The sequence below is a fragment of the Hemibagrus wyckioides genome, linkage group LG11 (genome assembly GCF_019097595.1).
Source record: "Hemibagrus wyckioides isolate EC202008001 linkage group LG11, SWU_Hwy_1.0, whole genome shotgun sequence".
Lineage (NCBI taxonomy): Eukaryota > Metazoa > Chordata > Actinopteri > Siluriformes > Bagridae > Hemibagrus > Hemibagrus wyckioides.
The window spans coordinates 29,778,888-29,791,306 of record NC_080720.1 but is presented as its reverse complement, the minus strand read 5'-3'; the positions used below and the strand labels follow the sequence as shown (position 1 = coordinate 29,791,306).

Here is a 12,419-nt window from a genome sequence, read left to right as displayed (position 1 = left end):
TCAGAGGCATTATAGCCCATCCATGAATTGTGGTCAGTTTTTTTCTTGGTCAGAGGCCACTCAAGGAATTTGCGGAGTGTTTAGAAAAACTACACGTAAAGTCAAGAGCTCTGGGAATTTAGGAGGGGATAAAGCTGAAAAAAAAGGAGGAGAGGGAGGATAAATTAAAGTACAAGAAGAGGAGGAGGAGAAAATAATCATATACAGTGTTCATAAGGAGGGAACTCCGAGAGAGAGAGAGAGAGAGAGAGAGAGAGAGAGAAAGTTTCCAGCTGATCACTGGAACGCAGCAGCAGCAGCACTCGGATCGGCTGCATGAGGATCCCTCGGTAAGTGAAAGTTTAAAAAGATCATAAATATATTTCTTTTACTATTTTTTTTTACAATAGCACGAGCATCCTGCGCGTTCACACACACGCGCGCGCGCGCGACACGTCCGCGCGCAAATTACCTGCAATATCTAAAAATTAAAAAAAAAAAAAAAAAAAAAAAGCAGGGTCAAATCTGGAAAGCTGGAGATGATTGACATTTATGATAATCTTGAGAAAATCTTCAGGCTCTGCTGTGCTGGCAACCCTGCCATGCATGAGATGCAGTGTGTGCATGCAGCATGCAGCTTTCCACACTCATTACTGCTGCTTCCTTTGTGAGGACGTGGCTCTTTTTGCAGTGTTTCTCTTTTTTTCCCCCTTCTCTCCCTCTCTCTTCGTATTAAAACATCTGGATTTGGAAAGAGGATCAGGGTTAACTCGTTCCACTTAATAAATGGTCCCTGTGCACGTCCGGAAAAAAAAGGTTGCACAGAACAATCTTTCACAGACATGACAACTTTTGGAATGTGGCTCACAAAACAAAATAAAACAAGGAAAAATTAATAGGCTATGTAGAGTAATGAGACAGCTTTTTGGTGCGCATGCGCGGTGGGAATTGCGCTCACTAAATATAGCGCTGCAAATTGTTGGTTGCGCGCATTGCTATGTATCCTGCAGGGTATTGGGTTTAAAGGGACCAATATGCATTTTGATAAATGGGAATAAATCATAATGATTTATTGAAGGCGTAAAATGTGAACAGGAAATAAATGGACGCAGGGATCAGAGGATGGATCAGAGATGGATTAGGGTCAAATGTATCCGGAGACCAAGAAACTTCAGCACTGCGTTGTTCAACACTCCCAATAAGACATGTCCGACAAGCCAAAATTCAAAAAAAAAAAAGGGAAAAGAAGTTGACAGCATGTTTAATCATCTTAAAGTAGCCCAAAAATCTGCCATGCATGAAAAATGGGGGAGCGATACAGCCCAAAGACTGTTTAACATTCCTACAAGTCAGTTAAACACTGCAGATTTCCTCTTCCACCCACTTCTTAAAGTTGTAAAAGCCAAGGTCTCAGCATGTGTCATAAAATTCCCACTGAAAGTTCCCAGGATACAGTAACTACAATAACACATGACAGGGTCAAGAGCATTAGAAAAATAGCCATCACTGATTTGAATGGGATTACTATGAGAGAAATAATAAGCTTTCTATTTATGTGGAACGTGTATGAGGATATACTCTTTTCCATGCCTGTGATTCATTTCTTAAAAGTTCACAGAACAGTAAAGAGAGCAGTGTTTACTACCTTTGTAGATAAACACAAAAACTCTGAGATGCATTTCTGATCACCACGTTTTCAAAGAGTGGTTATTTGAGTTATTGTAGCCTTCCTGTCAGCTCAAGCCAGTCCGGGCGTTCTTCTCTGACCTTCTCTGATCTCATCAACAAGGCGTTTTCTGCATTAAACGCTGCACCTCATTGGATGCTTTTTGTTTATTGCATCATGCTGTGGAAACTGTTGTCTAGAAAAATGCAAGGGGATCACTAGGGGAATTTCTTTAATAATGAAATGTCTAGCAACAACAACTAGGAAATAGTCAAAGACACTGACATCATATACATTCCTCACTCTGACGTTCAGTTTGGCTCCGTATCTGCAAGATATTAAACATTGTGCTGCTGCCACATGATTGGCTGGGCCTTCAACACACACACACACACACACACACACACAAAAAGACTAATTGTTCATGTAATAGTTCTAATTGTTAATAAGCATTTAATTGCACGATCTATGATTTAAAAGAAAAGAAAAAAGAAAAAAAAGGAGAAGAAAGAAATGGAGAACATTTTCAACTGGGATTTTTCACCTTGGGAAAGAATCCATGATCAAACTTGGATCATTGACCTTTTTTTTGTTGCTGTCGTGAAGGCATCATCAATCTTCTTTTAAGACTTGGCAGTAGACGGAGCTTACAACTTACAGTACAAGACTGCAGATTAGAAGATAAAGACCGCAAACATGCACTCAAATTAAGACAGGATTGGTTTTGGGACACAAAAATCAATGTTTGGCAACAGTCGTCTCATCACCTGATGTGAAAAATTATGTTTTAAATTCAGGGGGGGAAAAAACTATCCACATCTGCACAAAAAAGGAAGAATATAAATAAGCTGAAATGTTTGGTGTGGAGGGAATGTTCTCCAGACAGACGAATAAGCTTTATGCTGTTATTATTTAAAGGTGGAAGCTTCAACAAATGTTAATCTTGAAACAATTCTTTGCGGGGGAAAAAATAGTGAGGTTTTTAAATAAAACTACACAGCATCCCCATGTGTTCAACCTTTACATATTACCAAAAGGATGTCCTCTTTCATACATTTGATTTTGCTTATTGTTTATAAAGGGTGCCAAGAATTACGGCACCCATAAAATACAGAGCAGAGATTACTCTGAAGGCATGTGTCTGGGACCAGAAACAAACTGAATTCTTCTGGCACACAATCTAGGTGTTAATTCTTACAGATACGTAACACACCCTCGCATAATGGATGCACCTTTGTTTACTGGAAACACAGAACAAACACTACATTTTTATGATATGTAAGTTTGATATTGCAAGCAGAACATCATAGCTGCAGGGTAATAAGATAATCCTAGCAGGCAGGGACGCAAAACTGAATTTTACCACAGAAACTCTAGCATATGACTCAATGCTAACAGCATGAATGTAGTGGCTGAACTGATATCTGAGCAAAATTTACAGAAACGTTTGGCTTTATCGAGCAAAACACTCTCGAAACAAAGTCGATAGCTAGTCGATAGCTAGGTAAAGCTGGGAACACGTCTGCCGAGAATTAAAAGACATCATAATTGCGTCATGGCAGGTAGTAAACAGGAAAGTCTTAGGAGCTTGCCAGATGGTAATGTCTTCTGACAAGGGCAGAAATAGAGGTCGAGCTACACTAAACATAAGAAAGCACAAGAGCGAGCGGGCTAGGCAGGAGAAAACGCAAGCACTTCATTTACTACTTCGCAGGTAGTAAATAAGATCTTCTTTTTGAAAGGCAGCATGAAAATGACTCACAGATATTAAAGAAGATGAAGGACTTATGTAATATTAAAACATAATATTATGCACCTGCATAAACCGTCCTGAAGTTTCACGTCATGTCTGCGAGCTAGAGGTAGAGCGGATATAAATGTAACATAGTGCAGTGACAGATGTACGCTGTGAGGGCTTCACGGGAGGAGGGGGTGAAGGGGAGGTATAGAAAAAGGAGTGCTCAGGAAACAAGGAAAATTACAGCCAAAAACAACATAGCCCACAGGGCCAAGTTCTGCACCACCTCCTACATCTCCGTCTCTCAATTTTCTATCTTGCTCTCTTGCTCTTGTCTTCTTTCTCGTTCTCCTGCTTTCCAATGTTTATTGCAATGCCAAGAGCTTGACCTCTATTTCTGCCCTTGTCAAAAGACATCACAGTCTCATTTTAATGGGTTTTTCACCCCCACCACCACCACTACCTCAATCTCTGGGTTTTCTCAAATCACCAGCTCTGACCAGGTGTCCTTGGGGCCCGTTCAGCATGAGAAAACAGTTTACGGCAGATTGGCTATCACAATAAATGCGGTCACTAAACAAACACTATCATTTTCTCCATGCGGTGTGTCACTTATTTCTGCCGACATCGGCAAAATGGCTTTACCAACCGGCTCGCTTACACCGTGGAAATTAATTCAGTTTCATTTTACACGAATGGTTCTTTCAAACGTGTTGATTTATGTTATACGTGTCCAAGTCTAAGTACTCTTTCCAGACCCTTAGGAGGAATTTGTCCGGACAAACGAACGGATTTGCATTCGTTTAAATCGATGCAAACAAGCTTGTAAGAAATCCAAGCATACCTTAAACCTACACTGGAATTATTTTATCTCTGGGCCTTTCAGAGAACAGAAAAGAGTTTGATATCAACTTTAATTTACTTTGAAAATAGAAACAGAAATACGCTGAAAAGTGTCTACCTTCATATGAGCCATTATCCAGGAGGAAATTACTTTTTTTTTAAAATTTTTTGGCCTTTAAAATACACCCATTTAGTGAAACCAATTCAGTGGGTTTGTACTGAAATAATTGTGATTCGTTTAGATTTCAGTGCTAATTTGTTGGTTGCTGCTGTTGCTGTGTTTGGTTATCTTCATGAATTGTTAGCAGTTAACTTTGGATAGCCCAAAGATAGGAGATTACTGTGAATTGTATCATTTAGAAAGCATGAAAATTGCTTTTTTTGTTACAATGGCTTAGGACTGCGAGTGCTATAAAGCTTTAGGGCTGCAATGGCTATGAACAGTTTTGCACTCCATCAGTGAACAGTTGATAACTTTAACAAAATAGACTTCAAGTTAAAAGAAGAAATTCCTGGTTACACAATTACACTTTTTGACCATATAATACGCAGTTATAGAAGGGAATCGATTTATAATCTCACTATCCGGTGTCACCCAGATGAGGATGGCTTCCCTTTTGAGTTCTTTTCTTCTGTCTTCACAGGATGTTTTTCTTCACCACCATCTTCGCTGACCTGCTCATTATGAATAAATTTGAAATGGCCATCCTGAATTTATATATTTCTGCAAAGCAGCTTTCTGACAGTGTCCATTGTTAAAAGCACCATACAAATAAAATTGAATTAAATTGAACTTCAGAAGTTAGCTACTGCGCCGAAATCACATTGTTAGCACAGTTACAAAAGGAAAAAAAAGGCTTCACCTTTTTTGTAGCTCCTAAAAAAAGAAAGAAGACTCAAACATCATATTAAACATATCAGATATGATGCGGTTGTGCCAAGCCTTGGCTTGGCTAGTGAGTGATGATTCCGAACAACGATATTTGCATGAGAATTGAAGCTTTGGAACCTTATCAGTATGTGGAGATGGAGGTGGAGAGACTGAAGGATTAAATTCCGCTGCATCACACTATTTAGGTTGAGATGAAGCACAAGCTAATTCCCTAATACCTATTATTACCCATTACTCTTATGGGTATTGAATGCATTACATCCTCCAGAGATCTGTCCACACAGGGATATAATAATCGATGCTCTTATTAGATGGAGTCTGATTTATTTGTAACGATCCTTGCCTAATGAAGGCCTCTTAACCATTCATCTGCAATAATTATGCTGAGGCTCGGCCAACATTCAGCATTCATCATTTTTTCCATTACTCTGTACTTTCTCTCGCTGATATTTTATTTATTTATTTGTTATATATTTTTCACTCTCTCGCTCTCTGACTCTTTTCTTCAGGTGTGGTCATGTCTGGATTCTTTCTACCTGTGCTGTTGCTCCTCCCCCTGGTGGCCTCTGTCCCCTCCCCCTCCAGGTCACCACCCAAATATTGCCGCAGGTGCTGCGATCACCTGGATCCACCCCTCAGCAACTCGCCCCGCCCCGTGGCCTATCAGACGCCAGAGGTTCGCACGTTCATTAACATGACCATTCTTAAAGGTAAGGATAAACCTGCCTACACACAACAAAAATCTCAACATATGTTTTTTTTCCCCCCTAAAGAACAGCTTATAACCAGTTTAGCTTCCTATATTGCATTACAGATTATTCTTTACTGGTCACTCAATTAGTCATTCAATCACTCACTTACTCATTCACTCACTTGCACCCTCATCTTGTTACCTTGCTCACTTACTTAGTCACACACTTCAATGCTAGCTCACCCAGTGACTTCCTTACTTACTTTCTCTCTTTGTCTCTCTCTCTCTCTCTCTCTCTCTCTCTCTCTCTCTCTCTCTCACTCTTCTGCTCTGTGTATTTGCCTACATGAGTCTCAGATTAACCCAGCAGTGTTTCTGTGATCAGAGAGGAACAGAAGTCCTATATCATATGTAACCCAGTGATGACCCTAAACATTAACCACACCCACTAACATGCTTACGTCCCCACTCACTCCCTCACTCATTCTCTCTCTCTCTCTCTCTCTCTCTCTCTCTCTCTCATTCACTCACTCACATGCTATCATCAATTTTTTCTGCCAGACTCGAAACTCAGCTCAATCCTCCACTACTGAGTACTGGAAAATACTGCACTGGCTCTAGCCTCAGCCCCCTGCATGCAGACCACAGCTCTCAACTCTCGTCTGCTTTGTTAATCAGAAAAACCAAGCCGACTCGGTAGAAGTCAACCCCAAGAGGAGATAGCAGGCTCTAGAGGCATACAGACCTGGCAGGAAACTTGCCTATGTGGCAGTAAACTACAAGCGGCAACATGTGTGTCGTGTTTGTCTGCGTTCTGAGATTACAGCCCTGAGAATACTCAGCTTCTCGCAGACGCCTGTGCTTACTCAGAGCTCAGTAAAAGCTGTTCTGCTGGATTCACTGGAACAGACATGACTGGGAACAGTAACAGCATGCGGTTAGAAACAGTGCTTGTGAAATTCATACTATATACACTGCAGTTCTCATTTCTCACAGCTAGATGCTGGTAAGAGCCAAGGCGGTTAAAACAGACCATAATACTCTGTGGCTATTGGACATGGTGTGTTAAGCATGACTTGAATTTTACATCGATGGATTTCATTATTGCTGCCTAACAGCTGTAGGGTTGCTAGTGCATAATGTGAACCGTGTGGTGTTTGGAGGCAGTCACTCACTCACTCCTTGCTCCATCTTGCTTACTTACTCAGTTGTGTTATCATTCATTCATTCCCTTACTGTCACCTCAGCTTTGTTACTCCCTCCATCACCAAAACAAACTTTCAATTTCTGTGCATTCGTCCATATATCCATTCATTTGTCCCTGTCTCACAGGAGATAAAGGCGATCGAGGTGAGAGAGGAACTCCGGGGAAACCAGGAGCAGAAGGACCTTCAGGTCCCAGAGGAGCCATAGGTCCTAAAGGCAGTAAAGGGCAGGCTGGAGCTCCAGGAGACCCCTGCAAGACCCAGCATTCGTCCTTCTCAGTGGGCCGCAGGAAGGCTCTCCACAGTGACGACTATTACCAGGCACTGCTCTTTGACACCGTCTTTGTCAACATTGACGAACACTTCAACATGTTTAAAGGCAAGTTCTACTGCTATGTGCCAGGTATCTACTTCTTCAACATCAACATCCACACATGGAACTTCAAGGAGACCTATCTGCACCTGATGCAGAACGAACGCGAGCAGGTGATCCTGTACGCGCAGCCCAGTGACCGCTCCATCATGCAGAGCCAGAGCGTCATGCTTTCTCTTGAGCTTAACGATGAAGTCTGGGTGCGCCTCTTCAAGCGGGAGCGGGAGAACGCCATTTATAGCGATGACGTTGACGTCTACATCACCTTCAATGGCTACCTTGTAGCTCCTGCTGCATAGAAATGACGTCACAGGGATGGTTTCCAAATACTGAGAGTGGGATATATGGATTAAGGCTTCTCTCAGGAAAAACGTGTGCCAATGCAGTTCTCTGAAGAGAAAGGAAGCAGTGCTAATTTAATAATTAACAATGCATTAGGTACAGTTAGCTGACAGATGATTAACATATTGGTGCTAAAATAGCTGACTCACTAACAATTTGATTCGGTACCTTCGGTTTTAACCCTTTTGTTTTTTGCTGTGTTATATATGATTAATTTGGCTGCAGAGCAGCCTCATTAACTTATCAATGGGCAAAACAATGCAGAATATCATAGATCTGTTAAGAAGCTTCTTCTAAGCATAGCATTGTACATTGTGAAAGGAAAACAAGTCACCTGTACTGTATTGTATCTGTCCTTCCAAAAAAAAATCCACGCTTCCTGAAAGGGGGTTGACTGGAAAATTCTCAGACTTATGTAAGCAGTTGGCCTGGATCATCGTTTTTACTTTTTACCATGTCTCTGGAACCAGCCTGGTCTGAGTAATGGTTTTTGTTTGTTGAGGTCCTTGCTTATAACAGCTGGACAGAACAGCTTTTTCAGTGCCATTAACACCAATACAGAGTGACAGGAGTAAAGGTGCAGCAGCAGCAATACCTATGCAAGAACCTAAAACTTAATCCATCCTGCTAACTTTAAAATAAGTCAGTTTTTTGTCATTGTATCCAACATTCTTTTATTTTTTAGCATAAATAAGGCATTCGCTAGTTGGCTATCTAGATGGTACAGGATGAATACATTATGGTTAGATGAACTGTATCAACATATCCCTTTCAAACCGACTACAGTGTTAGTGTAATGATGTACCTTTGGATTAATATATCCATTGGTACAAATGACCAGCTTCTCTGCAATATCAGTCAGCTGGATTTTTATCAGTTATGTTTTTTGCCTTTTGGTACATTTTAGCAGGTTTTTAGCGTAGGTCATGGTTACAGTCTTGTTGCACCAGCGCCAGTAAATTTGGCGAGTCTGACATTTAATTGGTTTTTAAATGAAAAAGTAATTAAATCAATCTCTTTAATTACATGTCAGGTGAAATGAGGTGACCTAAATTGTGTAAATAGCCTTGTGTAAATTACCCTTAATGCATCTGCGATGTTCCAATTTTTGAACCAAATTGGTTAAATATCCTGGTATGGCCAGATCATCTGATTTTTCATCCTCTTGCTAGATTCATATCAGCTTAGGCATTTTAATGATGACCATGAAAATAGCAATTGGGCAAGAAGAGGAAAACCTGGCTAATGCCCAACTAAATTAGCATTAGAGATACAAAATACCTCTAAACTATGTTTGCCCCATACAAAAAATTATGTCTGAAAGCTTTTATACACGCCCCGTGTGTTAAGATAATGCACCCTGAGGGATTAATTTGAACATGATTTAGCACTTAAGTATGACAAAAAGGAGGCTTTATCGTAAAACGGCCATAAAGCATATCCGACTGGCAATCAATTTTAAACAGTTTGGCTCAGCAAATGTGCTTTCCTGACTTGTGTATAAATGCACCCCATTACTCATGATTGCACTGCAGATTGCTAGGATGGTACGACAAAGAAGAACTGAGGGACAGTGAAGAAATAAACCGAATGGTGTAAAAGTGTCTAAACTGAGCTGTCTTAATACTGTGCCACTGATATTGATTCGATCTGAAAGAAAAAGAGGCCACCCATCTGCCTCTGGAAGGAAACCCAGCTGCGTTAGAGCTGCTATGTTTATAGACACCAGAAACAGGAAACCAGACCAACTATCTGTAATCACAACCAGCAAACAAAGTCAGTGAGAGCAAGAGAGTAATGAAGGACAGGGGGTGGTTCTTGCTCGAAATACAAAAACCACAGATCACGTTAGGGTTTTTTTGCACTTTTATTTTTGTTATTAACCAATATTAGTCAGTAATACAGCCAAGGACAGCTGGTAGAGGCCAATGGAGTGTGTAGGTTGGACATATATTTGCTGTTAAAGACATTTTTACCATCCAAAATGGCCAGTTCTGGGCAGAGAAAACCATTCTTGGCTGAGGCAAAGTCAATACAACACTGATTTTATTACTCTATAAACAATTAAATGAAGGGCTATGAGCAGGTCACGGTGAGACAGCGTCTACAGAAAACCCCAACCGTTTGCATCCTTTGAAATCTGCCCCACTGTATAAATGTGGTTTTAATGGCATTGAGGAGGTTTATATTTTATGTTTGCTGAGTTTGGATCAGTGTTCCACATGTATATGTGAGAGTCTGGGTTTTGTTTAGTCTTGATTTCCAGGTTGTTTTGCAGCTATAACCTCAAATTTGAACCTCGCCTTTTAAATTTGATAGCCAGTGCTATAGCAAGTATCTGTCAGAAGCACTATCGAGTTCCTCTGTTTGTCTCAGGTGCTGTCGGAGTTGTGACAGTTATACTTGCTTCACTGTGCTACTAGAAAATACACCTAGGTGCATTTCAGTTAATCCTTCCATCAAAAACCTGAACCGCAGCAAAGCCTCAGAGTAGGGCTTTATCTTGGGTGGAGATAATACATCACAAGAAACTCAAAATGACATGATTTTAGGTGATCCTACGATCAAAAACCTGACTCTAAGTGAGGCTGTAGTCTGCATCTAACAAGAAAGTACATTTTATGAGTCCATTTATGATTTTTAGTTGATTTTGCCATTTAAAAAACCTTTTTAAAAAAAGTCTGGAGTTATGTATGTGACAGGAAAATCCATATTTTGAGATTTTCAGGTGATCCTACAATCAGAAATCTCACTCTGAGCAAGGCAAGCATTGTATAGAATTGGTATATTATAAGAAAATCTATTTACAGGTGATTTTATTATCGAAACATGCCTCAGATTGAGGCTAGAATTAGCTGTTGCTAGCATGTCAAAAGGAAGTACATTCATTTCCGGTTGATTTTGCTATTGAAATGGACCCAGGACAAGGCTCCTCAATGTTTTGGTTGAAGTTAGCATATAACACGAAGGTTAAATATGAGATTTTCAGCTGATTTTGCGCTTTACAAAAAACCCAGAAGAAAGGCTAGTATTGACTCAAGCTAATATGGAAAAAGAAAATGATTTTTGAAAAGATTTTCAGGTGATCCTTCAAATCAAACACCTCACTCTGAGCAAGACAAGTATTGTACAGAATTGGTATATTACAAGAAAATCTCTTTTAAGTTAATAATACAATCAAAACATGCCTCAAAGCAGTTACAACAAAATCCAATTTCAGGTGATTTTACTATCGAAACACACCTCAGAGTGAGGCTAGTACTAGCTATAGTTAGCATTTCCAGGCAATTTTGTGATCCAGAACAAGGCTAGGTTTGCTTGAAGTTAGCATATCACAAGAAGCTAAGATTTTAGGTGTTTCTTACCATCCATAAACTGACGATAGTACTGTCTAGCGTTAGCATTTCAGAGATTTTCAGTCGATCCTACCACCAAGTGAGGCTCTAAAAGGGACTAACACTGGAGTTAGCACATTACCAGAAAAATCCATTTTCAGGTTACAGTACTATTGAAAACATGCCTTAGTTTTAGTTAGCATGTCAGAAGAACGTTTATTTATGAAATTTTCAGATGTTTTGCTAATGAAAAGCTGACTCAGGTTATGGCTGGTGTTGTCCGGAATTGTTATATTACAAGAAAATCCTTCTTTCAGGCGATCATACTATCAAAAAACACGATTCGCCGTGAAGCCGATTGTAAATCAGATCAAGCATCTGACTGAAAGGAAAGCTTTTATTGACTGACACGAGCATATTACCATGCTAACATTAAAGTGAACTGACATTTCCAAATGGAGCTTAGCAAACATGCCTCATGTACTTTAACCTTGCCAGAATAGTTTATGGCTCAACCAAAATCTGCTCCATTCTACATCTAATCCAGATGTTGCTTTCAGATGACTGGAGTTGAACGAGGTGATAGTCAAACACCAGACTAGGAGCACTTCGCACAAATGTTCATATTTCTGTCCTAGTGATTTGGCTGCTCTTTAAAAATAAAAAATTGAGGTACTATTCGAATAGAACTTTCTATCTAAACAGCTTGCCTGTCACACTGAGCCTTTTTTGTACCGCTTTTCACATTTGAGCAAATTACACACGTCAGCTGTTGAAATTAGATCATGTTTGCAATTACAAAAAAATTTTTTAAAAAATGCTGGAATTAAAACACCTGGTTATTCTCCAGATGTTTCTGATGCCAGGTCTAAAGATTGTTGCTGTATTATAAAGGTGCTAAATTGTATGTTTACTGGCAAAAGTGCACTTTTTGTATACGTGAATATAAATATTGCTTGTATTATGTAAATACATTTTTTTATGTAGCAAATATTATCATTAAAATCTGCAGCAAAGTGATTCTTGGTTAGATTCTGTTTTTTTTTTGTTTTTTTTCCTACTAGGAATAGCATGTTCCAGCTCTGCTAACATCCTGTTGGTTGGGTTTTTTTTGTTAGCACATCCATCTGTGCCTCCTTACTGTCTCGCTATAAAAATACTTTGGCAGTCTGTGTACCCTCAATGTCCTCCAAACACTGCTCAGGCTTCACTTTATCCTCTGCCGTGAGTGTGTGCAGCCTGGGCTGTGATGAGAGAGAGAGAGAGTGAAAGAACTCCACCCTGCCCACTAATGGAGGCAGAGAAATAATAAACCCAAGGCTAGAGAGTACACACTCCAGACATCTCTACTCTCT

General features: G+C 39.9%; 1 protein-coding gene across 1 annotated transcript; it reads left to right on the top strand.

Annotated features, from left to right (window-relative positions):
* The first annotated feature begins 171 nt into the window (after positions 1-171).
* Positions 172-12,084, top strand: c1qtnf6b (C1q and TNF related 6b). Its single transcript, XM_058403576.1, has 3 exons — positions 172-329; positions 5,628-5,828; positions 7,142-12,084. The coding sequence occupies exons 2-3, from the start codon at positions 5,636-5,638 to the stop codon at positions 7,684-7,686; spliced, it is 738 nt and encodes a 245-aa protein (XP_058259559.1). The 5' UTR covers positions 172-329; positions 5,628-5,635; the 3' UTR covers positions 7,687-12,084.
* Positions 12,085-12,419: the final 335 nt, after the last annotated feature.

Coding starts and splice junctions, on each gene's coding strand:
- c1qtnf6b (XM_058403576.1), top strand. CDS start 5,636: ATGTCTGGATTCTTTCTACCTGTGCTGTTGCTCCTCCCCCTGGTGGCC. Junction 5,829..7,141: donor TAACATGACCATTCTTAAAG/GTAAGGATAAAC, acceptor CCTGTCTCACAG/GAGATAAAGGCGATCGAGGT.